The sequence below is a fragment of the Rissa tridactyla genome, chromosome 1, assembly GCF_028500815.1.
Source record: "Rissa tridactyla isolate bRisTri1 chromosome 1, bRisTri1.patW.cur.20221130, whole genome shotgun sequence".
Lineage (NCBI taxonomy): Eukaryota > Metazoa > Chordata > Aves > Charadriiformes > Laridae > Rissa > Rissa tridactyla.
The window spans coordinates 141754427-141773987 of NC_071466.1; the positions used below are offsets into that span (position 1 = coordinate 141754427).

The following is a 19561-nucleotide window of genomic DNA, read 5'->3' on the forward strand; positions in this document are numbered from 1 at the left end:
ATTTTAAGCATGAGAACAACCTGTTTAATGTTTTATCTATCACCAACTTCCATAAAACCATACTAGTATCAGTAAGAATGCCATACATTATTCTTAACGTTTGCCATTGAGGTTAATTGACTTGAACTCATAGCTGAAAATAAAGTAAGTACTTACAGGATAAAATTCCTGATGTCTGTAAAACATTCTAGATTATACTGTTTGTGAAGCTATTATTGAAGCTATTATTGAAGCTATTATTGAAGCTATTATTGAAGCTATTATTTTGGCAATGTTTATAAGAAACAGTGGCTAAATGTACATGCCTTCCTTGCCTTTCTGTCAATCATCACTATTCACCGCATTGATTTCTTGCAATTTAGATATAGTAGTCCAGGTCCTCTGCTGATGTAAATCAATGCAGCACCACGGAGCCTATTCCTATCTTATGACTTTAGTTCTCAGTAAAGATAGTATACTTAGTGTAGCAGTGGGACATGTTCTAAAGTGCTTATGTGTTCTCCAGAGAATAAACAAAAACACACGCACCCATTTGAACTGAAATACAAGTTTCTACAGGGGCGACCTCCCCCTGTAATGCAGAACAGCAAAAATCCTACGTCTGGGAGGCCTGCAGCTGATCTGCAGTCCTGGCACAACTCAAAGATGCTGGCATACGCTGGTGAATCTAGCCCTGTCTGAGCAGGATTGTACACATGGCAAACACATTTACACAATCAGAAGGTTTTGTAGGTGTATGATTGCACATGGTAAGGAAGAGGTTAGTGATAGCTGAAATTACAGCTGGAAAGGTGCACGTTTGCACAGGCCCTGGATTTTCAACTACAAATACAGAAGAGTTCCAGATGTTATGCTTCAGTTTAGTTATAGACCTGGCGGTGTTAAGGAGTCAGTACCAGACAGCCCTAATGACAAGCCTTTTTCTCTCCTTGTCTTTGTGGAGCAATAGTATGAGTTATGGCAGGAGCTGTAGTCAAGAATGACAGACACTTTGTATGCATGCTGCTGATCTGTTCATTTGTTATGGACCAGAAGATAAAAGGCTGGGCCATCCTGGCATCTAAGAAGTGTGATAGCTAGAAGTGTATTAGCTGTATTAGCTATTCTTTGAATATAATTAAGTTCATGACTACGAGTTTTTGTGCATATGCCAGCCTGTAGGCCTAGGGATACCCTATTGCTGGTGAAGCACTGTAGAACAAGCTTAATCTTAAATTCTCTCTGGTCATACAGTCTACCCTTCATAGGATTTGATAATGGATGTCCTGTACCGTTCTCTAAGCCTCTAAGTCCCAATGCTGCTTCTTCACAAAACCACTGTTCATAAGGGGTAGAAAGCTCCATATTCAGCTCACCTGTTGCTTCATTAATCACCCTTTCTCCTAATAAATTTCATTAATATTATTTGTGTCTGTGCAGAAGATAGAGGTTGGAGACCCACTTGCTTGTAATTGAACATGGCAGGGGATATAAAAAGATTCACACGCATGCTACTGGAATGCAACAGCAGTGACAAGCTATGTGGTAAGATTCACAGATTCCTTTAAGTAATAAGCTTTCACATGCTGATCAGGAAGTCCAGCTTTACTGAAAAGCAGGCCAAGCCCTTTCCCCTCCTCTACCTGCGTCCCAGCCCACACAGAAGGATTTGACTGACCTTTCCCTGCATTGTGTCTCAGGGGAGAAACTTTTAAGGGGATGCGGCCTTTGTGGTGGGATTAATTTTATGTAATTTTAGCCATTTTAGAGTATTTCTACTTTGAATGAGACATAATATAGTCATTAAAGATTCCCTGCCGCTTCCCTAAGGACCGGTCTTGTGAGATTTCGATTTCATGACTTTCTGTCGTCTTTGGGAACTGAAATGTGGTCTTGGCCTACACAAAAATAGCACCACCTCCAAATCTGGGCACATAAGAGAGTGAGTTAGTTACCTGCAACATCCTTGTTAATTGCAATGTCTTCCGGTCAAATTCCAAACCAGGTGACCACGCCCTGTTTTCTTTGAAATGTTGCCTATAATTTTAATGGAAGGAGCTGAAGTTGTAATTGCACATGTATTTGTGATGGCATTGTAATAATCAGCCCTTCCCATCTCCCTGCTGTTCCTCTGCCAGGGCCAGTTCTGTTTCACTGGTGGATGACACTTACACATGGCTGCAATTCCTAGCCTCTGTATTAAGGCATCAAATAAGTGACCTTAGGTGTGGGAGTGGTTTCATGCAGTTTAGATACTCAGCACCTTTGAAAAATAGTGTGGCAGCACTAATAGTGTTGAGTTGCTATTCCAAGTAGCAGAGGACAGATACACATGCTTTTGGGGTTGAAAGTTACTGACAGGGGTTATTACTACTTTGTTATACAGAACCAATGTGAATCTGGCAGTGCTGATTATTCCTTGGTTTCCCATTTTCTTTTTCTGCTGATAGTTGTGCGTGAATATCAGACTGAAGTGATTGTTGTCCCAGTTCTCCTTGTGGGTTTTTTTGTCATCGTGCTAACTGTGATCCTTTGGCTCCACTGTCGAGGCTTGCGAGCAAAGCAGGAGCAATCATCATCATCATCTGGACAACAAGGTAAAAAAATGTCTTTCAGACAGAGAAAAGAGTGTTGGTTTCAGTGACCAGAAGTCAATTCCTTTTCCCCATTGCTTCAGCTGCTAGGCAGCTGTTAGGCAGTAGCATTTATGAAGAGCCTGAGTGGTATTCAGCAATCCAGTAAACATTAGAAAAAATGGGAACCCTGGTTTACCCCACTCGCAGTAGTAGTAGTGGAATCTGTAGTATAGATGGACCTGAGAAAACCTAAAGCAACATACCATATAGGCTGTTTAACGTACTGTGGTAACATCACTTGAAAGCTGCAAAGAGTATTTATGTAACAGCCTTCTAGAGGCTATTGGGGCAATTATGAATGACTTGCTTTGATGTGGATGACACGTCATTAATCCGTTTTCTATACTGTCATTTAAGAAATTTAATTTCAAGCTGCTGTCTCCTACTTCCTATTGAGACAAAAGGAAATAGAACAGGGACTGGTGAGGGGATAGGGAAAGGTTTGTTGGTACCACAAACACATGTTGCTGTGTGGAAATGAAAATCCAGTTCTGAACTGATTTTAGTTTTGTAGAGGGAAAAGCCTCTTCAGCCTATGTTAAGGGAAACAATTGAGAACAAAGATAAGGCTTTTGTGGAAGCACCCTGTGCATGTCACTTTCATAACAACTGGTAGCTGGTAAGAAAAGAAAATGGTCTTCTTCAGCACATGGGAATCAAGTACAAATGCTTCTTATCTAGGAAAATTTAGATAGTTAAATATAGTAGAGATCTCCAGACTCGTTCCTGCCTTTTCATCAGAATGGGAGATAAATTCCTTCTCCTCTTGAAGGGCCAGGATAAGTAAGACACAGCAACAGTTCTTTACTTTGTCCCGATTTCCAAAACAGTATGGAGCAAAAAATTAAAGGGAAGAACAGGCATTGCCACCTACTACAAGAGTTCATCTGTCTGTTTTTTTGCATCATGTGCATTTGCTTTTGTCAGTGAATGACAAGAATTGGCAGGAATCCAGCTCAACAGAGAAACGCTATATCCAGCTGAGTGAGACATCTATGGAGAGCCTGCTACATTCTGCATCCTTAACTCTGAAAGAACTGGAGATACCCCGAGAGAAACTCTCACCAGGCACCTGGCAGCTGATAAAACAAGGCCGCTATGGGAGCATCTACAGAGCACAATTGGAAACTGGGAACCCTGGGAAGACTAAGACTGTAGTATTGAAAACCTTACAAGGTAAGGCACATGGCCAGGATCCCCTTTGGTACAGATCTCTGTATCAAAGACATGATGCTGGGCAGAATCTGCAGTCATTGCTGGGCAAGAATAAGCTGTTTTCAGTATCACGTTAGCTAGTCAGAGTGGTCTTTTGGTGGGAGTGTCTTGACTAAAGAAGATTGCTGTTCATGTTGATTTTAAGCTACGCACCCAGTTCTTTGCTGCTTCCATTTGGGGGCTTTTTGGTGGTTTTTGTTGTTGTTGTTGGTGGTGGTTTTGTTTATTTGTTTTGTTTTGGGGTTCTTTTTGTTCTTTCAGGCCTGACTAGTCCTCAGGAAGTAAAGGATTTCCTGGGAAGGATTAAATTCCATCAAAATCTTGGCCATCATGAGAACCTGGTTGAATTGCTTGGATGCTGTGTAGGCCAGCTCCCACTTTATATGATTATGGAAGATGTGTCTCTTGGTGACCTGTTGACATTTCTATGGACGTGTCGAAAGGTGAGTCAAAAGAAGCAATGATATATCTTCTTAAATTCCTTAGGTACAAATCTATCCATAAGTCGTAGTCCATAAGTCATAGATGATTCTTTTCATCTCTCAGTGCATCCCTCTGTATCAGTCTAAACTATTTCCATCCACCTAAGAAGTTCTACACAAGTCTAAACTGGAATAAAATTGGTGGATATCTGGATTGAGATGATACAGTTTGGAAGATGTTGATATACTTTTGTAAAGCTAAGTCCTACTTTGCAGACCATTGGAGTTCCTTGAAGGGTATAGCAGGCACTGGAATATGAGTGAGAGTTGATACAGCTACCTGAATTTCTAAAAATTTTTAAAAGTTTCACTCCAAGTGCTTCTAAGAAAGCAGAGCAGTTACAACACCAGGGAGAAGGTCACAGAATTGTAGAATCATCTAGGTTGGAAGGGACCTTTAAGATCTTCAAGTCCAACCATAACCTAACACTGCCAAAACTACCACTAAACCATGTACCTAGGCACCACATCTACACGTCTTTTAAATACTTCCAGGGATGGTGATTCAACCATTTCCCTGGGCAGCCTGTTCCAATGTTTGATAACCCTTTCTGTGAAAAAATTTTTCCTAATATCCAATCTAAACCTCCCTCCTCAATGGCGTAACTTGAGGCCATTTCCTCTTGTTACTTGCCTCACCTTGTTACTCCCTCACCTGTTACTTGGGAGAAGAGACCGACCCACACCTCACTACAACCTGCTTTCAGGTAGTTGTAGAGAGCAATAAGGTCTCCCCTCAGCCTGCGTTTCTCGAGGCTAAAGAACCCCAGTTCCTTCAGCTGTTCCTCATAAGACTTGTTCTCTAGACCCCTCACTAGCTTTGTTGCTCTCCTCTGGACTCTCTCCAGAATCTCAATGTTTTTCTTGTAGTAAGTGGCCCAAAACTGAACATTGAATCATAACCAATTGATTAAAAGACAGGAAACAGAGCGTAAGAGTGAAAGGTTGGTACTTGCACTGGAGGGAGGTCACCCATGTAGGACTTGGTGCTGTTCATTGCGTGTATCAGTGTCGTGGTTTAGCCTCAGATGGTAACAAAGAACCACGTGCCGCTCGCTCAGGCTTTCCAAATATGGGAAGAATCAGAAGAAAAAGGTGAAACTCTTGGGTTGAGACAAAAGCAGTTTAACAGAACAGCAAAGGGAACAAGAAAACAACAACAATAACACAGACAGAGGAATATACAAACACGATTATGGAACTGCCACTCCTAGCTGCTCACCGACCGGACCCAGAACGCCCCAGCCCGCTCCAAGCAGCGACTTCCTGCCCCCTTCCCCAGCAGCTCAGACTGGGCATGGCTCACATGGCATGGGATACCTGTGTCTCTGCCGGAGCCTGGGGAGAATGAACACTACCCCTGCTGGAACCAGGACATTATCCACCCCTTATTCCATACCATTTTTGCCATGCCCAGATCTTACAGGTTCCAATGAATTGCCACCACTTTCCCCTGTCATATATATATATATACATATATATTCATGCAGATATAATGCCCTTAGTTTATGGGCCATCCCTCCAAAGTGTCCGTTGAGTTCATTTAATCCATGGCTTTGGGCTCCATCTGTTAGAACAGTCTCTCAGGGCAGAAGAGATGCCGTGTGGTGCTGGTCTGTTGCATGCTGTTTTTTTCAGAGCTTGTGACTGGTGCACCCGGTGTGGCTCATGCTCACAGTCTGTGGGCTGAAGACGTAGATCTTGAGGAAGTTGCTGGGCACCAGCTGCTGAGGTCTGTTCTGATCCCATGACCACTGTGCTTTACTCAATTTTTCATCGAAGTCCATCTGTCCTTAATTTGTGTGATTCTTACTGTAGTACATCTGATAGCAATTATAGTAACGAGGATATACAGTGACAGTGTTACTTAGCAATTAACAGCACACAATTTGATTCATTGGCTATTCTCACCCAAACTCAGATCCCCATGAGGTACACATCGGACCTCCCCATCCTTCTGCATCACCCACCAAGTGCACCCAGGTCCTTGGGCAAAAGCAATCCCACGGATGGGTTTGCCTTTGCCTGAGGCAGGACTAACCCAGACTGTCTTCCCTAGCATATTCTTCATGTGCACTACAGGGACTTTATCCCCTTCTACAGTACGTGGAAGTTTTGATTGGGCAGGGCCAGCCCGATTGTTAGATCCCCTGGTGTTAACTAGCCAGGTAGCTTTTGCTAAATGTGCATCCCAATGTTTTAAAGTCCCACCACCCATTGCTCTCAGTGTAGTTTTTAACAGTCCATTGTATCGTTCTCTCTTCCCGGAGGCTGGTGCGTGATATGGGATGTGATATACCCACTCGATACCATGCTCTTAGGCCCAGGTGTCTATGAGGCGGTTTCGGAAATGAGTCCTGTTGTCCGACTCAACTCTCTCTGGGCTACCATGTCGCCATAGGACTTGCTTTTCAAGGCCCACAATCGCGTTCCGGGCAGTGGCATGGGGCACAGGGTATGTTTCCAACCATCCAGTGGTTGATTCCACCATTGTGAGCACATGGCGCTTGCCTTGACGGGTTTGTGGCAGTGTGATATAATCAATCTGCCAGGCCTCCCCATATTTATATTTCAGCCATCGCCCTCCATACCAAAGAGGCTTTAACAGCTTGGCTTGCTTGATTGCAGCGCATGTCTCACATTCATGGATGACCTGTGCAATGGTGTCCATGGTCAAGTCCACCCCTCGGTCACGAGCCCATCTGTATGTCGCATCTCTTCCTTGATGGCCTGAGGTGTCATGGGCCCACCGAGATATGAATAGTTCACCCTGATGTTGCCAGTCCAGATACACCTGACCCACTTCAATCCTAGCAGCCCGATCCACTTGCTGGTTGTTCTGATGTTCCTCCGTGGCCCGATTCTTCGGTACATGGGCATCTACATGGCGTACTTTCACAACCAGATTCTCTATCCAGGCAGCAATATCTTGCCATAGTTCAGCAGCGCAGATGGGTTTGCCTCTGCGCTGCCAGTTGCCCTGCTTCCACTGCTGTAACCACCCCCACAGAGCATTTGCCACCATCCATGAGTCAGTGTAGAGATAAAGTACTGGCCATTTTTCTCGCTCAGCAATGTCCAAGGCCAGCTGAATGGCTTTCACCTCTGCAAACTGGCTCGATTCACCCTGTCCCTCACTGGCTTCTGCAACTTGTCATGTAGGACTCCACATAGCAGCCTTCCACTTTCAATGGTTTCCCACAATCCGGCAGGACCCATCAGTGAACAGGGCATATTTCTTCTCATTTTCTGGCAGTTTATTATATGGTGGGGCCTCTTCCACATGCATCACCTCCTCCTCTGGTGACATTCCGAAATCCTTGCCTTCTGGCCAGTCCATGATCACTTCCAGAATTCCTGGGCGACTGGGGTTTCCCATTCGAGTTCGCTGTGTGATCAATGCAATCCACTTACTCCATGTAGCATCAGTTGCATGATGTGTGGTGGGGACCCTTTCTTTGAACATCCAGCCCAGCACCGGCAATCGAGGTGCTAAGAGGAGCTGGGCGTCTGTACCATCCACTTCCGAAGCAGCTCGAACCCCTTCATATGCTGCCAATATCTCTTTTTCTGTTGGAGTGTAGCAGGCTTCGGATCCTCTGTATCCCCAACTCCAAAACCCTAGGGGTCGACCTCGGGTCTCCCCTGGTGCTTTCTGCCAGAGGCTCCAGGTAGGGCCATTCTTCCCGGCTGCGGTGTAGAGCACATTTTTAACATCTTGTCCTGCCCGGACTGGCCCCAGGGCCACTGCATGGACTATTTCCTGTTTGATTTGTTCAAAGCTTGTCATTGCTCAGGACCCCATTTAAAATCATTCTTCTTCCAGGTCACTTGATACAGAGGGCTCACAATTAGACTGTAATCTGGGATATGCATTCTCCAAAAACCCACAATGCCTAAGAAAGCTTGTGAGACATAGCTGCTATTTTGTTGATCACATCCATTGGGATTTGGCGTCCCAATGGTGTTTCTGCTGACCCCAGAAATACGGCATCCATCTTGCCATTTTATTCCTAAAAACTGGATCTCCTGCACAGGTCCCTTGACCTTACTTCGTTTTATGACAAAACCAGCTTTCAGAAGGATTCAGACTATTTTATTCCCTTTCTCAAAAACTTCTTCTGCTGTGTTTCCCCATATGATGATGTCGTCAATGTATTGCAGATGTTCTGGAGCTTCACCCTGCTCCAGTGCAGTCTGGATCAGTCCATGGCAAATGGTGGGGCTGTGTTTCCACCCCTGGGGCAGTCGATTCCAGGTGTATTGGATGCCCCTCCAATTGAAAGCAAACTGTGGCCTGCACTCTGCTGCCAAAGGGATTGAGAAGAATGCATTATCCATTATCAGTCATGGCATACCACTTGGCTGCCTTGGACTCCAGTTCGTACTGGAGTTCTAGCATGTCCGGCATGGCAGTGCTCAGTGGTGGCGTGACTTCATTCAGGCCACGATAGTCTACAGTTAGCCTCCACTCTCCACTAGATTTTCACATCGGCCATATGGGACTGTTAAAGGGTGAGTGAGTCTTGCTGATCACTCCTTGAACCTCTAGTTGATGAACCAGTTTTTGGATGGGAATCAGAGAGTCTCAGTAAGTGCGATATTGCTGCCGATGCACCATTGTGGTAGCAATCGGCACCTGCTGTTCTTCGACCCTCAACAACCCCACAACAGAAGAGTTCTCCGAGAGACCAGGCAAGGTGGACAACTGTTTAACTTCCTCCGTCTCCAAGGCAACTATGCCAAAGGCCCACTGGTCCCCTTTTGGGTCCTTGAAATACCCTCTCCTGAGGTAATCTATGCCAAGGATGCATGGAGCCTCTGGGCTAGTCACAATGGGATGTTTTTGCCACTCATTCCCAGTTAGGCTCACTTCCGCCTCCAGTACAGTCAACTCTTGGGATCCCCCTGTGACCCTAGAAATACAAATGGGTTCTGCCCCTCTATAGCTTGATGGTATTAAAGTACACTGTGCACCCGTGTCCACTAGAGCCTTATACTCCCGTGGGTCTGATGTGCCAGGCCATCGAATCCACACCGTCCAATAAACCCGGTTGTCCCTTTCCTCCACCTGGCCAGAGGCAGGGCCCCTCTAATCCTGGTCATAGTATCCATTACTCACTTCTTGCAGAAATGAGTTGGAAGTTCCTTCAAGAGGATCAGAAGCACTATCAGGCCTTCTGCTCTGTCTGGGGAACTGCCCACTGGAAACTGGGGCGGCACTTTTCCTGGAGGGATCCCCTTTTGTGGTTGTTCTTCCTTGCAACTCCTGTACCTGTGTCCGCAGGGTCGAAGTAGGTTGTCCATCCCACTTCCTTATGTCCTCCCTGTGGTCCCGCAGGTAGAACCACAGGGTGCCTTGTGGTGTGTACCCTCTGTACTCTCTCTCTTGAGTGGGGAAAACGCCTGCTCCTAAGAGCTGAGATGCTGGCCCATACAGGTGGGGAGTAGGACATGGTCTCTTTAAGTTGCTGGATCTTCTGGGACAGTTTCTCCACAGCTGAGACAAGGGGGGAAGAGAAACTTTCTTCATATTGCTGGAGCTGGCCAGCCACCTCATCCACCGTTGGTCCCTCTTCACCTTTCCATTCCGTTACTGACAATGAGTTGGCATATGACAATGGTGCGCTCCGTACAAACTTCCGCCACATGGGCCTTGTGCGTTGGACCTCATCAGGGTCTGTGGGTAAGTCTGCATTGTCCAAGTCATAATAAATCATCTCCCACATGGCTAATTCTCTCAGGTACTGGATACCTCTTTCCACGGTAGTCCACTTTCTTGGGTGACATAGAACATCTTCACTGAAGGGGTACCTTTACCTCACGCTTGACAGGAGTCATTTCCAGAGGCTGAGGGCTTGGGTCTTCTTTCCAATTGCCTTGTCAATGCCGCCTTCCCTAGACAGGGATCCCAGCTGCCTGGCTTCCCTACCCTCTAATTCCAGGCTACTGGCCCCGTTATCCCAACACCGAAGCAGCCAGGTGACAATGTGCTCGCCTGAAAGTCAGCTAAAATCTTTTCGCATATCCCACAGCTCACTCAAGGATGGAGATTGAGTGATTATCTCTGGTTCTGCCTCTTCCTCCTGTTCTCATGATGGCCCTGGTTCATCATCATCTCTTACTAAGCGAACTGATTTCTTCATGTACTTCTTCTTCTGTATGGGGGCAACTGATACTGACACGGGTTGATTCCCTGGTTCAGCGGCAGTGGCTGCCACCGCAGTTGGAGTAGTGGCAGTGTCTGCCGCAGGGGTTTCAGTAGCCGCAGTGTCTGTCACAGGGGTTGCAGTAGCCACAGTGGCTGCTGATCTGGTCTCCATCTCTTCCCCCTGAGGGTGCTGTGTAACACTGAGCAGTGCCTGGTAGATACTGGCCAGAGCCCAGCACAGCGCGGTGAGTTGTGCCTCTCTGGAATAGCCACAGCATTTTCTCTTCAGATATTCTACCACTTTATCAGGGTCCTGTAATTTTTCAGGGGTGAAGTCCCAGACCATTGGAGGTGAGAATTTCTCTAGATACCTGCCCATGCTCTCCCACATGCCGTGCCACCCCTGACTATCCAGCCTCGGAGCAGATCTCTGGGTGGTAGTCTTAAGTAGTCCTTTAACCCTAAACAAGACCTGGAACATATTCAGGAGACATAACACTAGGAACATGCTGGTTTGAGCATCCCAAGGATATTGAAAATTCTCAAAAGCCCATACCTCATACCTGACCTGAAGGAGAAAAGGGAGGCAAAAGAGCTGGGGAAAGTGTCCCCCCCTGTTTCCCCCATAGACTGGGTGTAATTATTAATAAATTCTGAGAGACGGTGCCCAATGTACGGACAGGACAGCAACACCACATAAACGCCCCAAAGTAACTGTCTAACAAGTGATGTTATCATATCATAAGCCGATGTCGCACAGGACAGCAAAATGATAATCCTCATCCCTCTCCCAGAAGTAACAAATATCACCGCAGGGAGTACATAAGCCATATAGCAATTCACATAACACAGCCATGAGAACAAACCAAGCAACATGGTGACCAGCGACTATTTGCCTAATACAAGAAACGCATACAACAAATTCTTTTTTTCAAGCTCTAGTTGGATTCTGTCGTTATCTCAACCCTTCGAGCCCCATGTTGGGCGCCAAAAGGACTGTCGTGGTTTAGCCTCAGACGGCAACAAAGAACCACGTGCCGCTCGCTCGGGCCTTCCCAATATGGGAAGAATCAGAAGAAAAAAGGCAAGACTCTTGGGTTGAGACAAAGGCAGTTTAACAGAACAGCAAAGGGAACAAGAAAACAACAACAATAACACAGACAGAGGAATATACAAACACGATTACGGAACCGTGGCTCCCCGCTGCTCACCGACCAGACCCGGGACGCCCCAGCCCGCTCCGAGCGGCAACTTCCTGCCCCCTCCCCCGGCAGCTCAGGGTGGGCATGGCTCACATGGCATGGAATACCTGTGTCCCTGCCAGAGCCTGGGAAGAATGAACCCTATCCCTGCCAGAACCAGGACATTCAATAACCTAGAAAATGGGATGACAGTGAGATGATGATGGTTCCTGATGATTCCAGCCAGTAAAGGTCAGGGCTGACCCTGAGGAAGACTGAGAGGCAAACAAATGGAGGCGGTCCTTCATGGAGTAGGGTGTAGACTAATGGAATTCCTTGCCACTGACTGCTGTGGATACTGAAACTTTACATGGGTTCAAGACAAGACTGAGAACATTCATGGAAGATAACCTTTCAGAGGTTGCTGAACATGTTGAAACCATAACCATCTCAGGAAGTTCCTTAAATTGAAAATAGTTGGGGGCTGGAAAACAACACAGGAAAACACTGTGTGCTTACGTTATGCTTTTTCTCTCATCTGGGCATCCAACTAGGGTCACTGTTACAGGCCGGGTAGTAAGAGAGACAGACTGTTAGTCTCATACCAGATAACCGTTCATATGTTATAACTATGCTTTTCTACTCATCAGTCTAATTTATAATATATCTTTCATTCATCTGTATGGATTGTCAGTCTCCACTGTTATTCTGCCCATTTCTGTCTAACCTATTAATCTCTTCTCCGTGCTTCAGTTTACCCACCTGTAGTCTCTATGTACTTGTCTTACACAGCACACCATCCATCCACCATCACCCATCCATGTACCCTTATATTTCAGACAATTTGTGACCAATTGTGAAATTAGCTGAGGGAGCATAAGATTAGATAGTACTCATTTTATTATATTAGAAGAAAACATTCCCCAGTACCCTACAGCTATGGCATTTGTATGAACCAAGGTCTGCTCTTTTGCCTCTAGGATGTAATGACAATCGATGGTATCCCCTATGATCTTACTGAGAGGCAAGTGTATGAAGTTGGACATCAGGTTGCCGCAGCTCTGGTAAGTCTGCTCACATTCGCTGCAGTTTTTTGTTCTTGTTTGCTTGCAACACAAGTCTGTATGGTGGCCTAAGTCTTCTTGGCCTAAGCACTGAGAATGTGCTTTGTTAAAACTGAGCGAAATATGCTTGCATTATTTGGGTGAGCATACACCTCTATTCCACAGCGTGGAAGACAGGCATAAACTAAGTGAAAATTTATATAATGAAAATTCATTTAAAAATTATCACAATCTCTTTCTTTTCCAACTTTCTAGGCTTACCTTGAACAGAAGAAGTTGTTCCACGGAGACATTGCTGCCAGGAATGTCCTCCTCCATCACAACTTCACTGCTAAGCTCTGTGGTTTGGGTCTGGCCTATGAAACTCACACATATGGTGCCAACTCAGTCACACAGATTGTGCCAGTCAAGTGGCAGGCACCAGAGCGGCTCCTGAAGAAACCCCCCAGCATCAAGGCAGACATGTATGATTTCATTTTTGGACTCAAAGTTCATCTGTCTGTCAGGCCTGTCTCTTTCACTCCTTTATGTATCATTTCATGTTCTGAAATTCACAGTAAGGCATATCTAGTCTCAGCATAAGGCTCCACTTTATAGCTCGTACCTTCTCTTCTTATTCTGCAGGTCATGCCTAGTTGTTTGTATGTACTGAAGCTAGCTAGCTAGCTGGAATGGGAACTTATCATTGCTTTGTTTTCTTTTCTTGCAGATGGTCTTTTGGAATTCTACTGTATGAGATGATTACATTAGGTAAGAAGATTTAATGGTCATTAAAAAAATAAGTAAGGAAGCAGCAAATTTAACAAGACTTAAAATCTCAAATTTTAGAATGTGAAGTTGGGCCATTTAAATAAGCATCCAGTTTTTTCCAACTTGCAAAGTCTTGACAATTCCTTTCAGACTTTGTTTCAGCGTGAACTGTGGAAGGAAAAAAAATGGCCTGTGGTAGGCAAGGAAGGCCTTCTTACACAGAAGCTGCTATCTGCAACCATTACCTTATAGTTTTTCTACTGTTACTCCTTTTGCCCTTCTAGGAGCTCCACCATATCCTGAGGTGCCACCTTCTGACATTTTACCATACCTGCAGAGACAGAACGTTATGAAGCAGCCCTCAACCTGCCAGCAAGCCATGTAAGCCACTTGCTTTATGGACAATTGAACCTGAGATCTGCAGAGCTAAATGGAAGTGAGACATAAAAAACTAGATCTTAGAGAAGATCTCTAAGTCTAGACCATACAAAACAGTAACCTGTTAATCTGAAAAGATTTGTTCTCACAAGTCTGCCACATCTGCTTAATGGATTCTGCTGCATGAAACCTTGATTGCCAAAACCTTTCTTTACCGCTTTTGAAAATTGCTCTTGTTTCAGTTTCCTTGTCTGCCTTTGCATTTTGTTGCTCCACTGCTTCCCTGCAAGGTGAAGGGCTATTCTGGAATAATCTTTCTCCTCTAAGTTGCGGGATTCTCCCTGAAATGAACAAAGCATCTGCAGGGAATATCTAAGGCATTATATTTCTTTTTGTGAACACATAATTTCTTTTAATATTCAGAGCCTTTTTCTTCCATAATGCTGTTTCAAAAGGAAATACCAAACAATCTTTTTCCCTTTTCCCATACTGCCAGTTTACTTCCTGGCAAATAACTGCATGTCTTTGTCCCCCCACATTATTGCGTGGTTGCAAATTTCAAAGGGTCATTGAAAGAACTTCATATGAAGCATAAAAAGAGAAGGTCTCTAGGCATTTTAAGTATGAGATGACTTGACTGTAGTAAAATTTTGCGTTGGTGCTTCTCATTCCCAGTGCTTCCCTACTTCTCCGTCTTACAGGTACAACATCATGAAGTCCTGCTGGCAGTGGAGTGCAACTAACCGGCCTTCTCCAGCAGCCCTGATGCAGTCCCTCCAAACAGCTGTAAAGACAAGCAATGACCACGCAGTACTGCAGGTGCCTGAGCTGGTGGTGCCTGAACTCTATGCTAATGTCGCTGGTGTTCATGTGCACAGTCTAGTGAGTGAATACACTGTACTCTGAAGGACCCTTTCACATGTTGGTAAAGGAGAAGCCTCTGAGTTTGCCCTTTCTAGACACTTTGCAAGCTCAGAATGAGGTGTGTCTGTTGGAAGGGATCTCTGTTCTTAAACACGTTATATATATATCAGATCGCCCCTCCATGCCAGAAGCAACAAACTATTATCGTTACTATTATTAAATCAACCTGTTGATGTCATTCTGCCAGTGGTCATTTGGGAGCAAAATGGGTTTAGGAAGCTCTAGAAAATGTAATGAGAAACTTGAGTTAAAGGAATGTATTGGGTTTGTGTGACAAGGTTTTGGTAGCAAGGGGGCTACAGGGGTGTCTTCTGGAAGAAGATACCAGAAGCTTCCCTCACGCCCGATAGAGCCAGTTCCAGCCGGCTCCAAGACAAACCTGCTGCTGGCCAAAGCTGAGGCCGTCACCGACATTGGTAGCACCTCTGTGATAACATATTTAAGACGTGTTAAAAAATACTGCACAACAGCGGCTGGAAGAGAGGAGTGACAATGTGTGAGAGAAGCAGCCCTGCAGACACCAAGGTCAGTGAAGGAGAGGGAGGAGGCGCTGCATGTGCTGGAGCAAACATTCCCCTGCATCTGCATGGTCAAGACCATGGTGAGTCAGGCTGTCCCCCTGCAGCCCATGGAGGTTAACGGTGGAGCGGATATCCGCCTGCAGCCCATGGAGGACCCCATGCTGGAGCAGGTGGATGCACCTGGAGGAGGCTGTGACCCTGTGTGAAGCCCCATGCCAGAGCAGACTCCTGACAGAACCTGTGGCGCTGTGGAGAGGACCCCACACTGGAGCAGGTTTGCTGGCAGGACTTGTGATCCTATGGGGGACACACGCTGGAGCAGCCTGCCCCTGAAGGGCTGCACCATATGGAAAGGATGCATGCTGGAGCAGTTGGTAAACAACTGCAGCCTGTGGGAAGGACCCACCCACTTTGGAAAAGTTCATGGAAGAGTGTCTCCTGTGGGAGGGACACCACAATGGAGCAAGGGAAGATTGTGAGGAGGAAGGAGCAGAAGAGAAAACGTGTGATGAACTGACTGCAACCTCCATTCCCCATTCCCCTGCACTACTGGAGGGGAGGAGCTAGAGAAAATCGGGGGGTTAAGCTGAGCTGGGGAAGAAGGGATGTGAGGGAAGGTGTTTTAAGATTTGTTTTTATTTCTCATTATCCTACTCTGATTTTGATTGGCAATAAATTAAATTTATTTCCCCAAGTCGAGTCTGTTTTGTCTGGGATTGTAATTGGTGAGTGATCTCTCTGTCCTTATCTCGATCCATGAGCTTTTCATCATATTTTCTCTCCCCTGTCCAGCTGAGGAGGGGGAGTCATAGAGCAGCTTTGGTGGGCACCTGGCAGCAGGCCAGGGTCAACCCACCACAAGGAGGTTTCTGGAAATCTCTCACCATAACTTTGTGTCCCAGGAAACTGCATCAGTTGGGTATTCAAAAGAGGAGATGTCTTGGGGAATGTGCTATGGGGCACAGCCCTATAGGAAAAAGTGTACATAATAGATTATACATGCATAGTTTCCTGTCTATTCACTAAGGACCTATTCAAGACCGTTGTGTTCTTGCCTTTTAAGTGTTCCATAAATATCTGGGATTTCTCCAGTGCTTTATAACCTTAACTTTCCACAGGAGAATGGGTACTGTATTTAAAAACCAAAACCGAAACCAAAACCAAAACCAAAACCTTGCATATCTATGGATGCAGAAGTTGTTACATTAATGTAATACATCTTCATGTAGAGCGTACCTTCCCTGTAGTAGCAGTGGGCTCAAGTGTGTACTCCAAGACAAAAGGCCTATTATCCCATGCTCCTCTCAGGAAAAAGTCCTTACAGACCTGAATTTCCCAGGGATCATCCTTAACCAGTCATTCCTTTGAGCAGAGCAGCTCGTTGGTTCGTTCGTGTGCCTCTCTTTTGAGTTGCTAATTGCTGGGTTAATTATTTTTGGTTTTTTGGAGAAATCTGTCCATGGTTATCATAACTACTATGAAAATAGTGTGGAAATGTTAAGAGTACACCAAATAAGAAAGGCTGGTCTACAGTAAAAACAACATATGATGAGAATAAGCATGCATAGCCACATTGTTGTGTGATTATGGTGAGAATATACTGTAGACTGTGTTCACCTCTGTGGTGACACCTTTGCTGTATGACTTCTGCAGTAAGGATCTGGATATTAGACATCACCTCCATAGCTACCCTATGACAAGTGTGTTACTGTGATAACAGGGCTACTTCAAGGTCTCGCATATGAACAACACAGATAACTTTGGTAATCACATGGAAGATATGAACTTGTGCCTAGTGAGCTGCTGAATAGGAACTCAAGATTCAGCTTAAAACAGTGTGAGAAATTTTTTGTATTTAGTTGTCTTGTAAGCCATTTATGTGCCATGCATTAGTCAGTGGCTATGTTTTAATGTGAGTTCCAGGCTTTTTTCCACTAAAGATTTCAATGACTAGGGTTGTTGCACTGGTGATTTGTGTGAGTGCTCATGATTTGACTATTCAGGTTATGAGCAGGCTCTGGCTGTGCCAGTGCTATTGCAGAAATTGTGGAAAGAGCAGTGCCTACGCTAAGGCTTGCCCTAGGAAAGCTGAAGTCCCCATGGAAATACATCTGTCTTCAGTGTCTGCCTGGAATAGGGGCAAGTCTCTTTAAAAAGTGCGCGGTTTTTGCTTGTTCAGTATTTATAATATAAGCTGCACAAAGCTTATCTGAAAGTATTTTGCCATTGACTTTAATGAACATGCAAACTTTGTAAAAAATCAGAGGCACCTGAAGTTGTGAACATTTTTCCTTCACTTCAAAAGAAGCAGAATCAGTCTGTGAAACAAATTTTCTCACATGACTTCTACTGTTTGTGGCCTTAATTTTTTTCCCCTCTTAATTATTTTCGCACTTAGAGCAATAAAGGTTCCCATAAAAAAAAAAAAAAAAGAATAAACGCACATTAAAGGAATAGTTTTACTGTTCTGTGTGAAGAGTGGATTCAGTGTTCGCTCAGTAGCCCTCCAATTAGCATGACCCTCATCTGTATTTGAAGTTGCAGGGCATAGCGACCCACAAAAGGCTAATTGCAGTCAGTTATATTCATTAGGTTTCATTCTTTCGTGTAGTTGAATCCCTGATCATTTCAGCACAAGTTGCAGGCCTGCAGCATCCTACAAGACCAAAATTAGTTATGTTAGTCATGTAGGATACAAAGCTGAAAACTGATGTTGTGAAAAAAGCTAAACGATGGCTCTTCTAAAGGGCAATATTTACCCTGAAGGAAGTCTTCAACCATCACTTTAAATATTAAACATATATCGCTGTAAAAAGGAGCTTAGATTCTGGTTTCCGTCAAAATTTATTGGTCTTCTTCCAAAGACCACGTTAAGAAGTTTTCCCTTTTAAATGCAAAATAACACGAATGGAATGGTTGCTTTTCTTATATCACTTAGGCTTTGTAAGAAACTACGTTTCCATCCAGAAATGAAAGCAATGTTAGTTCATACAGAACAAATATCACCACCATACAGCGGAACATTGCAAACTCCATTCAGAGGTGCTCAGTTAGCTTTCTGGCTTTTCTTATGGTGTTGGCTAATCGCCACCTTAATGTCCATAACGACTATTGGTGTAAATCTGGCTTGAAGAATTGGAACATCTTCTTTTCAAAATGCTAAAACGATAAGATGCTCTTGTTTTTCCCTTGCTTAAAAACAGGTTCAAAGCTACCCTGTAATTTTTTTTTTGTTTTGGTGAATAAACTATTCATTAAAAAAAAAAACACATTTGCTTAGTTCATACCTCCCACCCAAGAATGGGATATTCTCAAACGTCTTGCCCGCGAAAGGTGGGTGTGTTTCAGATACGAAATACAATCCCAGAACCGTGAACAGCATCCGTAGCGCTGCTGCAGACCCGATGAATAATGCACAGGGCTACATAGGGAGCTTTGTTAAACGGAGAGACAAACGTGACAAATGCACCACTGTTCTCAAAGCTCCCTATCTTGTTACATCGCAGAAAGCCATGTTCTGGTTTACACTAATCCTCATATTTTGTTTCTGTTATCAAAGCTCCGATCAAGGGAATCCGCGGGAATTCAGGATGCCGAGCACCTCACAGCCTCTAGGAAAAGATCTGCTTTAGTTTCCCCTGAGATCAAGCCTGTGCCAAGACCCTGCTTATGAACTTGTCCACAGAAAGGTATTTTCCTGCTATATGATAAGGTCTAAGTTTAATTTCGTTCCAGTGAAGTGGCTTGATTCTCAATGTGAGCATTCTTATTCTGGTTTGACTGACTTTTCCCCAGGTTAGTTTATATAGATTTGGAAGTGGCTGAATCTAAATCAGGTTAAATTTTATAGTGGCACAAAAGGAATTATACGTGTGGAGTTACCCTAGTTTAACTACCCTTCATGCTAGTTAAAGTGGTCTGTGTACTCTCCCTAAATTCTTAGGATCAGTGTAGACTCGAGGGCCTGTGGAAATTTTTCTCAGTTGTATCATGGAGAAGCCTGGGGTTTTCGTGGAAGACTTTGTTTTATTTGCTTGATTGGAGTATCTTGGTCCCATGAAAAATGTTGACTTTTTATTATTATGTTGACATTTTCTCCAAGATGGCAGGGCCCTCTGCATAATTCAGTCAGTCCCCGTGGACTTAGTGTGAAGCAGAGGAGCCACAGCTCCTGCAGGGCTTGCAGAATGGGCTTTGCACCTGGACTTTACCTCTCTGATTTGCAATACCTCTATCGGATAATTTGCCATCACCGAAAGCGTGAGTTTACTGTTTCTTTG

At 44.6% G+C, this 19561-nt stretch overlaps 1 protein-coding gene across 3 annotated transcripts in view; it reads left to right on the plus strand.

Moving 5' to 3' along the window:
* Positions 1–15945, plus strand: part of STYK1 (serine/threonine/tyrosine kinase 1) — a 29115-nt gene extending 13170 nt beyond the window's left edge. For all 3 annotated transcript variants that reach the window (XM_054203551.1, XM_054203536.1, XM_054203541.1), the window contains exons 3-11: positions 1420–1524; positions 2430–2576; positions 3543–3791; positions 4092–4273; positions 12625–12708; positions 12964–13172; positions 13418–13458; positions 13743–13839; positions 14538–15945. In XM_054203551.1, the coding sequence (XP_054059526.1) occupies positions 1458–1524; positions 2430–2576; positions 3543–3791; positions 4092–4273; positions 12625–12708; positions 12964–13172; positions 13418–13458; positions 13743–13839; positions 14538–14742 (1281 nt within the window). In that variant the 5' untranslated portion in view covers positions 1420–1457 and the 3' untranslated portion in view covers positions 14743–15945. The remainder of the gene's footprint in view (positions 1–1419; positions 1525–2429; positions 2577–3542; positions 3792–4091; positions 4274–12624; positions 12709–12963; positions 13173–13417; positions 13459–13742; positions 13840–14537) is intronic.
* The last annotated feature ends 3616 nt before the right edge of the window (positions 15946–19561 follow it).